A 21,367-nucleotide genomic window follows, 5' to 3' on the forward strand; every position below is an offset into this window, starting at 1 on the left:
GAGATCTCTATTTTCAGACAGTATCTTTATTATTTTTTCTTAGAAAACTAATATATCACATTATGGTAAAACACAGCCTAGATGGATAAAAAATTATTTTTACCAGTTACTCATTTAATAATTCTCATATGGCTTTTTCCCATTGCCTTCCAAATTAGAGATTAGTAGACTCAAGAGCCACAGCTGCTATACACAAGTTCACTAAGTTCATATGGTGGTGAATAGTCACCATCCAACCCTGCGTAAATCAGCAGCCTAGTGTGTCAGCGACATCTACCATAAGACTTGAACACTCTCTGCTCCTGGCCCCAAGTTTAGAAAGTGACTGAACAGTTGGGTTTTCAGTTCACCATCAAAGAGATACATTTTCAAAACTAAGGAAGAACCTGGCAGGAAAAGTACACACTAACTTGCATTTCTTAGCCTTCACTTAATTTAACATTCAATTTTCTCCTGACCGTCAAAGAACTAATTTATGGTTTTGATTGAGAAGCATTTCAGTTGATCCTCCTACAGGACTGTGATAAGAACATATTCCTAAGATCAGCATAAGAAATGATTGGAAAACATTTAGATGCAGCTACTAAACCACTGGAAATAACTGAAAAAAAGTAGAAGTCCTTTATCACTCATTCACTTATTTAGCATGCACTGATCTAGTTGCCTATCATACAGCATTTAGGAAGACCAGTTTCGTTTGTACTGCCCATAGCTGGCTCTTCCTACCTGGAAGGATGGGTCCTCCTTTATTTAAAAGAGGAAATTCGCGGCAGATCTCCCCATCCTCTTGATCTCGTGCCAACCATCGCTGAACAGGTATATAAAACCCTTTTCCAGAATTCACGTTCTGTAACTGTATCTACAAAGAAACACCACTTGCAAAAAAATTTTTATCAGACAGTTGAATAAATTTTATCCAAGTCTGCCTCTTAGCTCAGAACATTTTACTTATTTAATATGAGAAATTGCTGATTACTAGTTTAAATTCTTTTACTTTTCTCTCCTCTACTTTGAAATTTTTTTGTTAATTTCCCTATACTAAAATGTTTAAATCAAACATGCTAATAACTTCCAAATTTTTGTCATTAATAATCTTCTGTTTAGGAATAAATTTTAGTCTTTAGAAATCAATCATTTCTCGGTTTCAACAATTTAAAATAAATTTTAAGTTTACTGTTAAATTGTAATACTATTATACTATTATCGTAAGGCTAAATTTCATATATTACAGATGTAAACTAACACACATCTCAGATCCTTAATTAGCAAACAATAATTATTTATTTGGAAAACTATTATATCAATTATATTTAATCCATTTACCCTGGAGTTAAATAAATGTTACCAAATTCTAGTGGGAACTTTAAAATATCAAAAACTGCTTAAAAGTAAAATGATGTTTCATAAGAAAGTACTATAACTTCTTTTAAAAACGTCAATGAGGTATTATTTTATCCATCAAATTAACTTTAATTTTGTTATGTTCTAAATCAGAGATTTTCAACTTTAATGTGTTTAAGAAATTACATTGTTAAAATGTGTATTTCCATAGTGACACCTACTAACGTGTATATGAGTGTATTTATAACCAGTTTTAAGCATATTCTCCAGAGCTAGTCATTTTTCATCAATAGTGCAAGTATATCAAGAAGCTATGTGAATTTGCTCAGAGTCCCAAGAAATTCTTTTCTTTGCAAAGAAGTGAAAGGATGCCTTAGCTGAGGTGCTTTCTCAATCAATTAGGGATCAATTAATTGAAAGGGGCATATGATGATGCTTCTATGAGAAATGCAGGGATTTAAAAGAATCAGGTGTGACTCCATCAACTCACTATAGGCATGATATACTTTCCCTGAGAGTTGAGTTCTTACTGAAATTTTCATAAAACTTTGTACACACATACAAAAAGGAAGTGTTGCTATATCTTTACCTCCTTACAGTGCCAGGAAGGGGACAGGCCAGAGTTGGTATGTCCAATACGCATTTTAAGGGGTGTTCCAATGTCTCCAACAGTGATCTATGAAAGAATCAAAGAAACACCTTTCAATGTAATTTCATGAAATCCATTTACAAAAAGCTCAGATTAGGACATTACATCTTGATAAGAGTCAATTCATCAAGAAAGCATTACAGCAGTAAAGATGTGCACAACAGAGCAACAGAGTGCCCAAATATGTGAAGCAATTCTGTGAATGTGTGTGGTGGGAACTGAACCCAGGACCTCACAAATGCGAAGTACATCCCTAAGCCACACAAAATTTAATAGAACTGAATAATCAAAAAGACAGTCCACTATAGTACTTAGAGATTTCAAAATCTGACTGTGAATAAATGATAAACAACTTGAGAGAAGGAGAGAGAAACAAAGGACTTGAACATCACATATGAACTAGATCTAACATCCATAGAACATTTCATTCAACAATCACAAAATCCAGTCTTCTGAAGGATTCACAGAATATTTCCCAGGGTAGACTCTGTTATGTAGCAAAGCAAATCTTCAACATTTAAAATGATTAAAATCATTTCAGAACATGTTGTCATAACTTGATGGATTTAAAATAAATATCAGTACTACAAGGAAAACCAAAATATTCAAAAACACATGTAAATTTAAACAACGTATCCCTAAACAATTAACATCAAAGAAAAAATGCAAATAAATTAAAAACTAGTTTTACATTAAAGAAAATAGAAATAACAACATGCAGTAACCTATGGAATATAGTGCAAATAGAGCTCAGAAAAAAATTATAGCCATTAGCATAAAATTAAAAAGGAAGAGGGCCAGGGATACAGCTCAGTAGCTCAGTGCCCACCTGGCAAGTGTGAGGGCATGTTTGATTGCCAGCTTAAAAATTGGAAGAAAAAAACAGCCTAATTTAATTTAATTTTATATATGGCATAATTAGAAAATAAGAAGTAAACTAACCCTTAAACTTGCAGAAGAAAGGTGATGCTAAAAAGAGAGTAATGACAAACAACAGAAAAAACTCAAAACTGACAGATTTTAACCAGTAAAAAGAGAAGATTCAAATTCAAATTGCTAAAACTAGAAATGTAAGTGGAGACATTGTTAGTGACTTTATGAAACTAAAAAGGTTTAAAAAAAAATACTGCGCAATTCCATGCCAATAAATAAAATGAGCAAATTTCTAGAAACACTTAAACCAATAAATATGACTCAAGAAAATAATTGTAGGCCTACAACAAGGATCTAGATCAGTATTCAAAAACTGTCAACAAAGAGAAACCTATGATCAAATTGTTTACTGGTAATTTCTACCAAATATTTAAAGACATGTTAAGCCTGGTATTGTGGCACAATCCTGTGGTTCCAGTTACTAGTAAGCTGAGGGAGGAGAACCATGAGCTCAACACCAGCCTGGATGACAGAGGCAACACAAGTAGAGCCTGCTTCGAATACTAAATAAAACAAAGAAGAATTATATCAAATTATTTCAAACTCTTTTTTTATGAAGGAAAAAAGAAAAAAAACAGAAATAGGGTATAAGTTATACAGAATTTCAGAAAAAAATAAATAGGAAATCACTAGTTAATAGATTACATATGGCTATCTTAGAAATAGTTGTTCAAGTTACAAAATTAAAGCATATAAAGTGGACTTTCAAACAGTGAGACTGGATATAGTATTGTTCAATGATCCAATAAAACTCAGTAATATGGTCATCTATCTTATACACTTAAATATATATGCGGTTATGTCCTTTAGAGCACTTTCTTTTCCTTTCTTTTGTACAATGACAATTACACATTTTGGGTTTTATTACTCCCACAGTTCTTATTACTTTTTTTTTGAAGAGAGTAAAACCAAACGTGACATAACAGAACAGAGTCAGTCAAATCAAAAGGATGAACATAATAGATAATGTAAAAACAAAATACTAGGTGATCAACAGTGGTTACCATACTGCCTCTTGCTATCTTAAAAAGAATTGCCTATATCATCAGTTATAATAAAATTGAACAAAACAGTAAAGAATAAAACCAAAACATTGGAGACATTACAGGGCTTTAAAAGAAGATAACAGTCAACCAGAATGGGCATCATAATAAATCTTATTGCCTTTATAGTTGTTGCCTATACTTTCGAACTTGGTACTATCAAGCAAAGCAGAATAGAGGAAAATCAGTCAAAGCAAGATGGTGAGGGCTATACAGGTTTTCAAATCAAGTTAATAGAAGATATTAATTCCTAATTCATTCTGTAACAGAATTATGCTAATAATCAAGCCAGATGGAATGATACAAGAAAACTATAGACCAATACTATTATACAATACAACAATACAAAATCAGAAATATGCAACAGAACTAGCAAAGTAAATGCAGAAGCACACTAAAAGGACTGTAACACAGCAGGCAACAATTTAATACAGATTCCAGCAAAGTGCCCACCATAAACCTGGAGAGATTACAGAGCTGAGCACCATTCCAGGAAAGGATTGAGTGAATCTGGGAATGAAAACGGCCACAGGGCAGCTTCACATCAGGGTTCTCAACATTATCTTTCCACAGTGACTGGGTGAAAGACCACCACAAGACAGCTAGAAAGAGGTCCCATGAGAGATTTGAGCCCAAAATGGGAAAGGCAACTCCCCTTCCATATACCTACAGCCAGAGGTCAGTCCTGGTTTTGAGTTGCTCAGGGTATGCAAGTATCAGACTGAGTACTCCAAACCGCATCCTACCACCTGTAGCTGGTACAGATTTGGGTTCTAATTGCCTCTTTCCTTATCTACCAGATGAGCAGCAATATATTTGGGCTCAGACATTACAACAGTCTGGGTAAATAAAGGAGGGCCTCTGGAGTGGGGAAAGGGGCACATCTTGAAAAACCACAGGCAGAGAAAAACATGGTTAAACAGAGAAAGAGTAGACCGAGAACTGCTAAACTCTGAAACTGTGAATTCCAGAAAAGAAAAACAAAACAAAAAAACTTGTTCACTTCCCACAGAGAAACTGGGGGAGGAGGACTCTATTTTTTTTCCTTTCCTTTTTCTTCTTCAATGATTTATTGGAGTTTGGGGAATTCTCCTTTGTCCCTTTTCATTGTTTTCTTTTTCTTTTTTCCCTCTTTTTTCATTTTTCCATTCAATTTTTTTCTTATTTTTCTCTATTATATTTTGTCATCATTATAGTCTCAAAGTACATCCATTTTCCTACAAATTCCTTGTTTATCTTTACTCATATTTTTAATAATGTAAGCACTAAGCTTTATTAATTTTAGATAGTATAACTACTGTTGTATTCTTTTCTACCATTATTGAAGGTACAGCTGTCACATTTGGAACATATTTGCTATGTGTGATTATCTCATTTGTCTTAGTGTTCTTTTCTATGGTTAAGGGTAGTATATTATGGGTTCTTATAGCATATCAATATTCAATTTGTCTTCCACAGTACTACTGTTGCTTATTTATTTGATATTGCCAGAGTTGCATAATTGTCATCAATGGGTTTTCTCTCTATGCCACCACTCAAAGCACCTTTGTGACATTAACAACACTGTAGTACAGTTCCAGAGAAATGGGTATGGAGCAAACTGCCCTGAATCCGTCACAACCAAATTAACAGAAGTGGTCAGATAAGGCAGGAACAAAGGACTATCGTTAGCCAGACCCAAAGTGCATCACTGAAAAGCACACGAAAAGATCTCCACACTAGCACAAAGCCTTTAAACTGTAAGTGCTCACAAACCTCTGCACAAAGAAAAAAGTAATAATAATACAAATAAAACTGAAATAGGAGGAGGCAATGAAATACCTCCCAAAACTCCCAGTTACCCTAAAGCTGATCCAGTGGACAAAAAGGGGAAGAACAGCAAAAGCCACACCCAAATTATTCAAATGGATAACAGACAAAATTAAAAAACAAATCAAGAGGTACTTGGCAGGATCACGGAACATATAGCTAAACAGATAAGATTTGATTAGAGAGCCTATAAAACACTAATAAAAACCTAGTTAAGCTAAATAAAACAATACAAACATGAATAATCAGATTAGCAAAGAATTAGAGTCCATGAAAAGCCTTCAAATAGAAATCCATTAGATAAAAAGTTATATTCCAGTAGGACCAGCAAAATTAGGCCAGGCCCCAGTGGGGGTCCACACAGGCCCAGAAGGGACCAGCAAACCTCTGACGTAGCAATAAGGAGCCTTCAGTCAGCAAGTTGGGTGAACTGTCATTGTGCTCCCAGACACAAACACACAGAGTAGAAGTAGGCGGGCGGGCTCAAAGGGCTCTGGAGAACTTCAGCAAAAGGCCAGTCCTCGTGCCCACATCCAGCAGCCAAAATCAGGCCCACACCCAGCACAAATTCCCATGGCAAACCTGACTGAAGTACACAGCACATTTCTGGGATCAGATGACACCACCACACAGCTATGAAGACCAGAAGAATTTTAGTACTTTTGTTTTTCTTTGTTTGTCTTATTGGTTATCCTTTTTCTGTCTGGATGGGTGTGTTGCTTTGTTTTGTGTGGTTTTGAGGTTTTTTTCTCTTTGTTTTATTCACTATGTAGGATTCTTGCCTTTCTTTTTGTTTTACTCATCTTCTCTCAACTACCTCTTGATTTCATGATATTCATGTAAGTAAATACTGTCTCTTCTCTTTCTGATTCTATACTCCTTTGCTTTCTCTTTTGTTCTTTCTTTCCTGTGTCCCCAATTTCCCATAACTTGGGTGATCATCCTTTACCCTCCAATCTTACTTGTACTGTGTTTTACCTCATTCATTTCTATCTTATCCCCTATCACTCTTAGGACTCGCCCCCCAACCACAGAGTAAAAATCACTTCACTAAGGGGAAAATCATTGCAAATGAATTCCTGACACATGTGTGATTTTGTTATTTAACTGTAGAATTTGCTCCTATGGTTAAAGGTATCAGATTAACAGTTACAATGATTTGTCAGTAGCTAAACTGTCATTGTTATTGCTAATTGTCCTACTTCAGCCAGGATGTTGTCTATGTTATAATCTCTTTTTCTCCCTCATACAGTAATACTACGATTGTATGACATCATAATTGTCACTGTAGTCCAGTATTAAAGGACTGGGTACTGAGCCAAAGAGCAACTTTTCATCCTTAGCAAATTGGGTAGGGAGCTTGGGATAGGCATAAAGAACCACATGTATCTAGAAGACATTTCTGAAGAACGGGCATCTCCTAGGGAAGCTTCAATACTAGTGCTAAAGCTACCATAAGACATTGACAAGCATCAGCACAGAAAACAAAATAAAATGAAAAATAGCAAATGGTAAGATACAGAACTAAAACGCAACCCTAGACCCGGCCCACCCAGGACAAGCCCAGAGCACAGTGAGACAGAGGAAATCAGAGTCAAGTGCTGAAGTCTTCTGAAATAACGGCAAGAGAAGTGAGAAAATAAATGAAAAAGGCTATAGAAAAAATAATCTCTCAGGTACACAAAGAAATGACAATCAAAATGAAAGCTATCAGAGCAGACACAGATAACAATTACTGAAAGTAAGGGCAGAAAAAGCAACCAAAGTGAGGGCAGATCATCAGAATTAGAAGATAGGGATGCTTTCAGAGACACTCCAACTCAAAGATATCTTATAAGCAATGAGAAATCATGAAAAACAGATCTAATCACTGCTAGATGGTACAAAAAAGACTAATCTAAGATTAATTAGAAGTGAAAATTCAGAAGACAGCACAAATGTACTTTTAAAAACCTGTTTACAAAAACAGTAGCAGAAAATACACCAACTATATGAAAAGAAATAAATGTACAGATAAGTGAGGTATATGAACTCCAAAAAGTCATGGTCAAAGGAGAAGCTCGCCACATTACCTTACAGGCAACAGAAGTCCAACTCAGGGACAAGATCTTAAAAGGTGTTGTTTTAGTTACTTTTTACTCATTGCTGAGACAAAAATACCTGAAGTCCAAGTTGGGAAAGGAAAGGTTTATTTCTTACAGTTTTTGGAGGTTTCAGTTCACATTCAGTTGGCTCCAAGGCAGTCGGGCATGGCTGGGCTGCAGTTCATGGTGGCTGCAAACAGCAAACCAGAACCAGCAAAGAGCAAGACACGCCTTTTTCCTGCCATTACATCACATCCTGGCTCCACCCCTATGTGGGTGTAGCACTGACACCATCAATCCAAGAACTAGACAATGAACCAATCACAAATGCACAATGCAAACTCATGAGGCCTGGGGGACACAGACATAAACCATGACAGGGGTTATGGTAAACTTTCCTATTACAGTAAAATAAAGGGAAACCTATTAAAAGTACAGAAGACTTCTCAACACAAACCTTAGAGTTCAAGAGGGCTTGTAGTGTTTCAAACCCTAAAAGATAACTTCCAATAAAGATTTACATATTCTGCAAAACTTTCCTTCAAAACTAATAGAGATATAGGCCTTCAAAACAGGTTGCTGTGGGCTCATTGCTATTGTTATTTACTTGTCTTTTTTGTTTCTTATTTTTCTAGTAACTTGTTTTGTTTTTTGTTCTTCCCTTTAATGAAGAAAGGATAGGTGTACATGTAGAAGCTTATACATGCCTAGAACTTATCCTAAACTTATCCTAAACAGTTTATGAGAATCGATCATCTTATGCATAATGAAATGAACAGCTACCTTGAAGAACAAGAGACATTATGTGGTATCCACTGATGATTTCTTATCATCATGCTGTGAAACCCAATAATGCTTCTATTCTGCATTCAGAGTTTAGTCTGTTTTTTTATTATTTAATTTCAACATACATGAATTTATGGACAGCTATTTTGAACAGAACAGACATTACAGTAGTCATTGTTGATTTTCCTATTGTCTGGTTTTGAAGGCCTGTAATGCTTTCATTATTGTTTTGATCAGTTTTATACTATTTTGTTTTCACATGAATTCATTGTTTGTGAAGATATAGAAACTATTTAGAAGAAAGCTAGAGACATGCTAGCCACTATAGATCTCTTGTCTTGTTTTGAAATCTGTGTCATATTGTTTTCTTCTGATCTGCTTTGTTCTGTTTTTTATGTTTTATTTTACCCTCTTTAAAATAAAATTTTAAAAAACTAATAGAGAAACAGGATATTTACATAACAAAGAGAAGCTCAAGAAATTCATGGCCACCAAACTAGCAATGCAAATATTTTAAAGATATGCTAGAAAAAAAAACAATGAAGCCAATAATGTCAATAAGTTAAAAAGAATGACTATACCTGGCAAAATAAACAGTTAAGCAAAAAGGAAAAACTTGGGAAATCAGCAACAAAACAATAATGCAATGGCAGAAGTAATTCAATAACCTTTCATTAATAACTCTCAGTGTGAATGGTCTCGATTCCCCAAAGAAAAGACACACATTCCCCAAAGAAAAGACCAGAAAAATGGATCAAGAAACAAAATCCAACAGTATGCTATATACAAGAACCATGTTTAATTCAAAATGAAATTTACATACAAATAAAAGGGGAGAAACAATATTCTATGAAATTGGGACCACCCCCCCAAAAAAGCAGGCGTACGTATCCTAATTCCACACAAAATGAATCCAAGCCAAAATATCATCAGAAAAAAAAAGTCCATTATATATTGGTTAAGGGAATAATTCAACAAGAAGAGATAAGATAAACACACACATCCCAAACACCAGTATGTGCAACCTCATAAAACAAAGATTACCAGACCTAAAACATTAGATAAACACCAACACAATTCTGAGGGGCCTCAATACTCCACTTGTGAAAAACAGATCAACAGACAAAAGAAAATCCACAAACAGCAGGATAAAAATTGCCATCAAACAGAAGAATTTAATAAACATCTACAGCATTCCACCCAACAACAATAGCAGAAGAGAACGTCTCCAAAACAGATCACATGCTAGCATATAAAGCATGCTTAAGTAAATGCAAAAGAACTGAAATTGTCCCATGCATATCAACACATCATAGAGCAATGAGACTAGAAAACAATGGCAAAAGAAAATACAGAAATTAAGCAAACACATGAAAATTAACAAATAGCATGTTGAATAATCAATGGGTCACCAAAAAAAAAAAAAAAATCAAAGAAGAAAATAGTACCTAGAATCAAATGATAATGCCACTGTGACACTCAGGAACCTATAACACACCATGAAAGCAGTCTAAAGGCAGAGGTTTATAGCTATGAATGCCCACATCAGCAAAACAGAGTAAGCCCAAATAAATAATCTAATGCACCTCAATGTCCAAAGGGAAAAAAAAAAAAAGAACCTGATGAAATCCTGAAATCCTGATCATTGAAAACTACCTTGAGAACACTTACTCGTGAATTCAGAACAAATAAATAAAATTCCTAGATACACATGAACAAAGCTGAACTAAGAAGATATAAAAATTCTGAGTAATACAATATCACACAGTGAAATTGAAGAATAAATTTTTTTAAAAAACCTATCAGGGCTGGGGATTTAGCTCAGCGGCACAAGTGCCTACCTTGCAAGCACACAGTCATGAGTTAAATCCCCAGAACCAAAAAAACTACCAACTAAGAAAAGCACAGATTCTGATGATCCTGATGGACTCATTCCCAAATTCTAAAGAACTCTTTTAAAGATCTAATGCCAATACTTTTAACACTGTCTAATGAAATTGAAAGAAGAGGAGTACTCCCAAAGTCATTCCTGGAAGCTAGCATTACCCTGTTTCAAAAAAAAAAAAAAACAAAAAAGAGAACTACAGACCAACCTCCTCAATAAAAATAGACACAAAAATCCTCCATAAAACATGGCAAACATTGCAACAAATCAACAATAAAGTCATACATTTTACCAAGTAGGATTTTTTCTAGTGATGCAGGGATAGTTCAAAAATTACAAATCAATAAATATAGTATACCACATAAACAAAAACAAGGAAAAGCATCACATGACCATCTCATGGATACAGAAAAAGCTTTGATCAAATTCAAAATCCATTTAGGATTAAAAAAACTGAAGAAAATAGAAGGACCTTATCTGAAGCTGGTAAAAGGCATTTATGACAAACAAATGGGCAATATCAGATTAAACTGGGGGAAGCAGAAAGTTTTCCTTCTAAAATCAGGAACAAGTATTTCCAATTTGCCACTACTGTTCAATATAGTTCCTGAAACATAGGCCGGGTCAATCAGGCAAGAGAAAGAAATAAAAGGGATATGTATAAGAAAAGAAGAAGTGAGAAGAAACTTAGAATAGCAAAGGCAATTCTGGGCAACAAAGGCAAAACAGGAGGCATCTCAATTCCTGACTTGAAACTATACTACAAAGCCACAGTAATAAAATCAGCAAGGCATTGGTAAAGAAATAGACCTGAGGATCAATGGAACAGATTAGAAGATACAAACACTACTACAAAGACACTCAGCCACCTGATATTTGACAAAGGGGCCAAACATGTTCACTGGAAAGAAGATAGCCTCTTTAATAAATGGGTGTTGGAAAAAGTGGCTTTCCACATGCTGAAGACTAAAAATAGACCCATGCCTATCACCATACACTAAATTAAAGTCAAAATGGATCAAGGATCTAAATATTAAAACAGAAACACTAAATCTACTGGAAGACAAATAGGAAAAAATCTTGGAGACATAGGGGTAGGGAAAGAAGACATGAATAAAACACAAACCATACAGGAAATACTTCAAGGAATCAACAACTAGGATCTCATATTATTAAAAAGTTTTTGCACTTCAAAAGAAATGACCAAAGTGAAAAGAAAACCCACTGAAGGGAAAGAATTTTAGGCAAAAATCCCTCAGACAAAGGACTTATATCCAGAACATATAAAGAATTTTTTAAAAAATCAAGACCCCAAATTGAAAGATCCTCTCCAAAAATGGGCATCTAAGATGAACACATAGTTCTCAGATGAAAATATACAAATGACAAATAAATACATGAAGAAATGTTCACCATCACTGGTCGTTCGAGAAATGCAAATTAAAACAGCACTAAGATTTCATCTCACTCTGGAAAGAATGGCTGCCATCAAAAAAGCAAGTGATAACAAATGTTAGCAAGGGTGCAGGAGAAAGAAACACTGCTCCACTATTGGTGCGAGTGTAGACTGGTGCAGCCACTATGGTAATCAGTATGGAGAATTCTCAGAAGACTAGGATTGGAAGTTCCATTAAGTCCAGCTATTCTCCTCCTGGGTATTTTCCCAGAAAAAAATGAAAAGGTACAACAGAATACTATTCAACTATAAAAAAGGATGATCTTGAGGCCTGTCCCAGCCTGCGGGTAAGTCCATGGAGACCCTAGAGGAGGAGTTGGGATGAAAAGGAAACAAGAGACACAAAGAACAGAGACAAGATGAAGAATTCCAATCAAGTCTCATTTATTCAAGGAAGGAGTATCAAATATATAGGGTATTGAGGAGGAGGGAGTTGGGTTCTGAGACATCAGCAGGTAACTTAGCAACAGTGGCAAGGCCGAGGGTTATAGGTCAATTCATTTCCCGCGCACAGGCTCATAAGGCGGGCTGATTAGCATAATTCCTGCAGAGGCCAAACAAGCTAGGTAGGCAAGGTGCTGCTTAACTACCAAACTTAACTCCTAGAGGCAGTTAAGGTGGTGCAGCCTGCAGGTATAAGGTGGCAGCCAATAATAGGGCTTCCCACAGAGGCCTTTATAAGTAAATGGAGGCAACTTGAGAATATCCTCATAAGTGAAATAAACAAGACTCAGATTAGTGAATATCACATTGTCTCTCTAGTACAAAAATAATAAGAACTGACAGAATAACAGGATCCAAAAAGTATAATAGATATTGTAAAAGTGAAAGGGAAGGAAAGTGCTCTAAAAAATACAACGGTATGTACAGTGTGTAAGTTAGATGCCATATTACTAAATTTCTATTAGATCACTGAACAGAAGACATTGCACTGTCAATGTTTGAGTGCCTAGCCACTTTTTAGGCTTTGATTTTGTAACTTTGACAACTACTGTTAAGATGACAATATGTAATGTATCAACTAACAATTTTATGTTAATTTTTTAAATTTTGTGTTCTATTTTTTTCTTGTTTTTTCTATTTTGTTTTTTAATTTTCTCTTCTTTCTTTAGATAAAATTTAAAAAGAATGTTAAAAAAAGAAAAGAAGAAGTTGAATTATCATATGCATATGATAAGATGCTCTACACAGTTGCAAAAAAATCCGACCAAAAAACTGCTAGGACTAATAGTCACATTCAATAGCATTGCAAGATACATAGTCAACACAGAGAAATTAATAATGTCTGTATATACCAGTAATAAATTCACTAAGAAATTAGGAAAACAGTAGCTTTCACAAAAGCATCAAGAAAAATTAAATACTCAGGAATTAATCTAACTAGGGAAGTTAAGACCTCGACAATGAAAACCATGGTATTCTGAAAAAGGAGATTAAGATCAACATTAGAAAATGGAAAGACAGGATTCCGGGAGAACATGGCAGACGGATAGCAGCAGCTAAGGAGGTTCTCTGTGAGACCCAGCTTAGAACCCAGGAATGGTGCGGAGTGAGGAATCCTAAGCAAGAGGAAATATACCCTGCTAACCCAAGAACAAACTGGGCTGAGAGAAACCAACTGGGAATGCAATCCTGGTGCTATAACAGGAACAGATAAAGCCTCAGTGTGGAAGCTGAAGCCCCGCACCATTGGAAGCTGTGAATTGGGTTTCCTGCCGCCACCACTGTAGGGAGAGAGACGTGCAAAAGCTCTGAGAATGGGAATCGGTGACTTCAGTCACATATTTCCCTCTCAAGTGGGATTGGTGAGCAGTGCCTAGCCTACATGACGCTGCTGGCTGAGACCCAGTAGGATAGCACAACCCAGATCCCAGCGCCTAGAGGTACACCCTAGCAGTAAAGCCTTAGGTAGGTTGACCTGGAGGGGTGGGCCCCCCATAGGCTGCCTGATCCGTAACTCCCTGGTGCACCGTGGTGGGCGGGAATACCTAGCTGGTGCAATTCAATCAGACTGTGGCCGACAGGGAAGGAAGCTGGGCCTCCTATATACGCTTGCATATACAAGGAACAAAGAATATGGGAAGAGGGAGCAACAAGAAAGGCTCCTCGGCCCCCAATCCTAAGAAACAGGCAATAGCAGACACAGCACCAACAGACATAAAGCACTATCTCCGGAGCCTCATAGACGAGTTCAGGAATGAAGTTATTAATGACCTGAAGCAAGATGTAAGCAGAATAGTTAGAGAAATGCTAAGCAACACCCAAGAAAAAGCAGATGGTGGAATGGAAGAACAGAAAAAGAGGGGAGAATTGTTTGATGGAGAAAATAGAGAAAACATAGAATACGTAAAGCAGGTTCAAAGAGATTACCAGGAAACTAAAAACTCTATTGAAAACTGGCATAACAGCTTGAAAGAAACTAAGGATAGATTATCTGAACTGGAGGGCAGATTTGTAAGATGGGAGCATGAAATGAAAAACTTCTTAAAAATAACAAAGAAACAAACAGCAATAATACAAAGACTAGAAGATGATAAGAGGATCTATAACTTAAGAATTAAGAACATAAAAGAAGAGGTAGGGACACAAACAAATGAACTACAAAAGCTACTCACAGAAATAATCCAGGAGAATTTTCCTAATTTAGCAAAAGTTAAAGATACTCAGATGTATGAAGCATACAGGACCCCAGCCACGTACAACCCAAACAGAGCTACACCCAGACATATAATAATCAAAATACCAGAAATCCAATATAAGAACAGAATATTAAAAGCTGTCAGAGACAAGAAACAGATCACTTTAACACCCATCAGAATTACAGCAGACTTCTCAGAACAAACCATCAAATCACAAAGAGCATGGGGGGAAATAATTCAAGCTTTGAAAGATAATAACCTCCAGCCAAGATTGATATATCCTGCACAACTATCCCTGGAAATTGATGAAAAAACAAGGTGCTTTCAGGATAAAGAGGAACTAGGGAAATTACAACCACCAATTCAACTCTACAGAGAATACTGCAGGATATTCTAAAAAAAGAAAAATACGAAGAATCCAGAAATAGTAGCAGAAAGGCCACAATGAATGGAGCAGAAAACAAAATGAAGAAGACAAACTGACAACTAATGACAGAAAAAGAGCTCAACAGAAATGAGGCAGAGAAGATTGGATGATCGGAACAGCTATTTTGGAGAAAATGACATCATAATTGGTAATGCTGATTTAGTATCATCTTGTTTTGAAGTCTCATCAAGCTTTTGTTCTTCTGTCTCCATAGGTCTTAACATGTTGTATCTTATTGGATTTTATTATATGTGATAGTATAAACAAAAACTTTTATAGACAAGGAGATTATACAGAAACCGTTGTTCATTTTCTGTTAGTTGATTCTAAATACCCTGTAATACTTTCATTCTCTTGAATGGTTTTACATTTTTTTGATATATTTGATGCTACAGTATAAGAAGTTAAACTCAACAATTTCAAGGAAAGAGACAATATGGTAACACTTTTATGTCGGGATTATCTTGTAGTGAAACACTATTTTGCTTAAATGGTTATGTTTTGATCTGCGCTGTTTTGTTGTTATGCCCTCTTTTATCTCAATCTCCATTTTATTATTTACTTTTTTATTTTTATCCTTTTAATTAAGGGAAAAATAAAAATAGCAGGATATATTATAGTAACCCACTTTGGCTTTCTATTAACTTGATTTGAAGCCCTGTATTGCTCTCACCATCTTGTTTTGACTGATGTTCCTCTATTCTGTTTTGCTTGATAGTACCAGGTTTGAAAGTTTAGGCAACAGCTGTGAAGATAGTGGGATTCATTATGACATCCATGACTATTATCTACTTTTGAAGACCTGTAATGTCTCCAATGTTTTGGTTTTGTTGGTTTCATTCTTTACTGTTTTGTTCAATTTTATTATAACTGATGATATAGGCAATTCTATTTGAGATAGCGAGAGGCATTATGGTAACCATTGTTGATCACCTTGTATTATGTTTTTACATTATCTATTATGTCCACCCTTTTGATTTGACTGACTCTGTTCTGTTATGTCACATTTGGTTTTACTCTCTTCCAAAAAGTAATAAGAACTGTGGGAGTAATAAAACCCAAAATGTGTAATAGTCATTGTACAAAAGAGAGGAAAAGAAAGTGCTCTAAACAATATAACTGCATGTATATTTAAGTGTATAAGATAGATGACCATATTACTGAGTTTTATTGGATCATTGAACAATACTATATCCAGTCTCACTGTTTGAAAGTCCACTTTATATGCTTTAATTTTGTAACTTGAACAAATATTTCTAAGATGACAATATGTAATCCATTAACTAATGATTTCCTACTGTTTATTTTTTTCTGAAATTCTGTATAACTTGTACCCTTTTTCTGCTTTTTTTTTTCTTTTTCTCCTTAAAGAAAATTAAAAACAAAAAGAAAATGGAAAGATATTCTCATTGCTGGATAGACAGAACCACTATAGTCAAAATGGCCATACTTCCAAAACTGATACACACTTTTAACACAATCCAAAATACCAATAGTATTCCTCGTAGAAATGGAGAAAACAATCCTAAAATTCACAAGGAACTGACCCAGAGTATCACAAACAATCCTGGCCAAAGAAAGCAAAGCGGGAGGCATCACAATTTCAGACTTTAAGTTACGCTACAAAGCTACAGTGATAAATATAGCAAGATACTGGCAAATAAAACAGACATATGGGTCAATGGAACAAAACAGTGCAAAAACAACTATAGGCACACTCATCTGCCTGATCTTTGACAAGGACCAAAAGCTTTCACTGGAGGAAAATGTCTTTTTAACAAATGGTGCTGAAAAGAACTGATTATCCACATGTGGAAGATTAAACCCAGACCTATATCTGTCAACATGTACTAAAATAAAATCAAAATTGATCAAAGATCAAAATAGTAACATAAAAACACTTAACCTGCTCAAAGATAAACTAGGTAAAACTCTTGAAACATAGGCACAGGCAAACACTTTTGAACAGAATCTCAATATCATAAGAAATAATACAAACAGTCAACAAATTAAAACACTTCTGTACAGCAAAAGAAACAACAGAGTGAAGACACAATCTAAGGAAAGTGAAGAAAGTTTGGCTAGCAATTTGTCAGATGGAATCTATAAAGAACCCAAAAAAGTTAACGCAAATTAAAAGACCCAATCAAAAAATGAGTACCTGAAATGAACAGGCACTTCTAAGAAGAAGTACAAATGCCCAATATATACGTGAAAAATGGTCAACAACACTGGCCACTCAAGAAATGCACACAACAAATGCTGGCAAGGCTGCTGGGGAAAAGAGACTCTCATTTGTTGTTACGAGTGTAAACTAGTGCAAGCACTATGGAAATTAATATGATGACTCCTCAAAAAACTAAAGCTAGAAATACTATGGTTATTTGACCCAGCTATTCACCTTTAGGTGTCTTCCCAAAAGAGTTAAAGATATTGTTTTATAGTGATACATGCATAACCATGTTTATAGCAGCACAAGTCACAATAGCTAAAGCTTGGATGTGGCCTATATGGCCATCAACAGATGAACGGATAAAGAAAATGCATTTATACAAATTGGAGCACTACTGTATCATAAAAAGATAAGCTCCAGTCATTTGTAGGAAAATATATGTTATGTGATATATAACAATATTCCACAATATAAGTGAAATAAATCTAGACACACAAACTTAAATATCACATGGCTTCTCTTAACAAAAACAAGTCAGACTGCTGTATTTTTGGTTTAGTCACTTCTAAAATTATTTCTTACACATGAAAAATAATGATAAACTCTTTCCTTTTTACTTTTACTTATCCTGACCACCAAGGAAAGTGTTTTCTGACTCGTATGAAAATTATGGAAAGAGCAGTTTACACTAATATAACAGAAAAGACAGCTCTAGTGGTTCACCTCTCCTGTGACATGTGTGGAGCAAGTACACAGGTTGCTGGAAACCACACACCCAGGCTGACGTGGATGTGGATGTCCCGAAGGGGCTTATTAACATCCATTTCTGATTTATGATGTCATTCTCTCCATCAAGGGCAAAACACTCCTTCTATGTACCCACTTATTCACCTGACACTTAAGAAGAATCTGTATACTACTAAATGTCTGACGTGTTTTGCCACTGATTGCTAATATTTCTAACCTTAGTTTAACAACATGGAACTAGTCTTCTTTGCTTCACCCTTACTGCCTGTTTCTTTCTGGATCCTAATCTCAGTTTTCCAACAATGGACAACTACAACAACTTGATAACAAGTAGTGACTAACAGCAACTAATAACTACTTGTTATTACTTGATGACAGCATTTGCTCTCGTTTCTAATTTTATTTGTTCCTTTTGACACTGCGAGTGAACCTTATCTGCAGAACCAGAAATCCATTAGCTTCTGCTCCTGAAAGCCACCTATACAAAAATAGCATGTGGAATATCGAGTACTTCTCTTCCCATGTGGTAGATTTGTTTAAGTTGACCTGAAAAGAAACTGCCACGAATTTCTTCAGATTGAATTCTATGGGGCACGTGATATTATAATGGAAAGGGCCTAATCTGATAACCACACTCATTTAAAAGTACTTACTAGCTGTATCACTTCTGCTAATAGGACTCACTCAGTTTTATTACTTACAGTAAAGATGTCTTCCTGGCCCTCCTGAAATCGAGTCCCATCTGTTCCATAAAGATATATAGGGACAGAACTTCTATGTTGTCCATATATTATAATATAAATCTGTGAGCTGGTCCCTGCATTTGGCAAGTCACTGGTGATTATGGAAACTTTCCAGTTACCACCTGCAGAAGCACAAATGACATGGATTGTGACAATTTATAGAAATAAAAGACTCAAAACAACCAGTCATCATAAAACTATGAAAGGCTGGAACAAACAGAGGTCAACTCAGGAAAAGTACCATAAGAAACACTGAAAACTTGTTTTTAAACTACTGAAAAACTTACTATAGTGTGACTTTGAAAACATTCCCAAAAGATCTTTACTAATAAAGCTAGACAGAGACCATTATCCAATTATAACTGGTCATCCTTGGACTCTCAGAGAATCACTACAGAAGCTCCCAGTATTTTGACAAATATGTAAATATGTGTATTCAGAATTATACTCTTATATTTTTTGAGCATTCATATGTTCTGAAACAAAAGCATGATTAGAATCAGATCAGTTAGAAAATATTTGAAAATCATCCAGTACAATTTTTAACAAACAGTAAGTAAATTTGTATCATTCAGCAACAAGTAAAAACATTGCTAAAAATATATGGTTCACTGTGAGTATAATTGAGAATGATTAAACATTATAACAGATCAGTAGTGGTATGATACAACCTCATAAAGTATTTCTATTCAGTTTTGCAGTTTTATTTAGGGCAAATATCAGAAAGTTAACCTCTAAGAAAAGTAAAATAATGAGAATTAGGAAATTAAGATTACAAGAGTATTAATACAGAGCAACAGAATTGAGAACTAGGGATTAAATGACATTCTATCCATCTGACTGTAATTTCTTCTCCCTTAAGTATATTTTCAATTTTGATCACTAAAATAAGTAATCAGATTCTAGGTTTACAGAAGAGATAATACATACATGCTAAAGTAACATACAAATATAAACTTTTGTTTTATAAAAAAAACTGTATTTGTTCTAAACAAGGTAAAATGCAATGTTAGTCTATCAAGAATTCTTGTTAAACAATCCTTTAAGTAAAACTATAATTTTTAAAAATTAGTGGAAAAATGACTATCTTTACTAACACATGAGGCAGTTAAATTGCAATTATAAACTCAGAGATGGGAAATTTGAGCTGTTTTATGTATAATACCTGGCATGTTGGTGCTTATTTAAATAAAATGAAGTGAAACTCTTCAGATTCTGCTGCATTAGAAAAGCAGCAAAAAAGGTCAGGGTAGAATCAATACTTGCTAAATGTGCAAGAACCAAATCAATAGAAAAAGAAATTGCATTTCCCAACAACTGAGATGGAAAATGATAAAAAGCATGAATAGGAATAAAAATAATGAAACATGATGTCTGTTTTGATAAGTTTCTGTACCTCTTTAAATTACTAATTCATTAAAGCCTTATCCTTGCAAAAGAATAATGTAAAAACTGGAGTGGAACCTGAAGAAGTTCACTGTCTTGGGGGCAGTGGATGGAAAGCTAAGATGATGTCTTTGCATTCCACTATATTATGGATACGAGGTCAGCACAGTAAAAATATATGTCCAAATCCTAGTTCCTGAAATCCATAGAAGTGACTTTATTTGGAAATAGGGTTACTGCAAATGTAACAAAAATATAAATTAAGGTCATAGGGAAGTAGCATAGGCCAATCCTTCATCCAGGATATATTTAATGTAAGATTTTGATGAAGCAAGGTCAAAGCAAAGAATAATTAAGAAAATGAATAGGAACAATTAAAAGAAAAAAAAAAACAAAGAAGCCAGAAGTATACATCATTATAAATTAAACTAAAAAGATACAAAGCATGCCAAGGTTTTTGCAAAGGTATAAGCTAAAAAGAGAATATAGTAAAAGATTTCAAAGCTTTTCAGGGAACCTCACCTAGCTTTCTCAGAAATATAAGTGGGGGGGTTAAAAATCTAAAAACTTTAACACTTGTATCCCTGTTAATCCCCAAGTTGAACAGGAGTACACTGAAGAAGTTAGTACACTAGAAAACGGAATGCAGATAGTAACAAATAGTTTAATAAGAGATTGTAAAGACCACAGCATACACAAAATAAAAAACCTGAATAATCCTTTATCTTCTAAAAATAATAATAACTTATAGTTTAAATCTTGTTGTAAAGAACTTCAGGACCATATGGCTTTACTACTGAGTGCAAATAGATACACAGATAGATATAAATATATAGATACTACTGAGTGCAAATAGATACACAGGTAGATATAAATATATAGATATACACACACGTATATATATATATATATATATTTCAGCTCTATACAAATCTTTTCTATACAAATACTTAGCTTATTATATGAGGGGAACATTACTCTGACATCAACCCAGAAAAAGATATTATTTGAAAATTACAGAACAATAACCCTCATAAACATAAAAATATTCTTAAAATTGCATGCTTTTATTAATTTTTATAAGATAAAATTACAGGAAATTTAAAAATGGCAATTTTATAAAATGTGTTAAATATGAGAATCAACTGGTTGAAATGACACCTGCCTGAGCACCACTCAGGACAGTACACAAACAAATGCGCTGCTCCAGTGGTGCTCAGGGAAATCCGTTAAACGTTAATTTGGTCTTGTGGTTGCTCTCTAAAG

General features: G+C 34.8%; 1 protein-coding gene across 1 annotated transcript in view; it reads right to left on the bottom strand.

Annotated features, from left to right (window-relative positions):
- The window catches only part of Rp1 (RP1 axonemal microtubule associated), a 388,520-nt gene that overhangs the window by 335,393 nt on the left and 31,760 nt on the right, over positions 1-21,367 (bottom strand). The window contains exons 4-6 of the mRNA XM_063258495.1: positions 18,674-18,837; positions 1,931-2,017; positions 727-859 (exon numbers count right to left, since the gene is read on the bottom strand). Coding sequence (XP_063114565.1) covers positions 727-859; positions 1,931-2,017; positions 18,674-18,837 — 384 coding nt within the window. The remainder of the gene's footprint in view (positions 1-726; positions 860-1,930; positions 2,018-18,673; positions 18,838-21,367) is intronic.

Source organism: Cavia porcellus, unplaced genomic scaffold (assembly GCF_034190915.1).
Source record: "Cavia porcellus strain 051 isolate PalLab524CR breed Dunkin Hartley unplaced genomic scaffold, mCavPor4.1 scaffold_11, whole genome shotgun sequence".
NCBI lineage: Eukaryota > Metazoa > Chordata > Mammalia > Rodentia > Caviidae > Cavia > Cavia porcellus.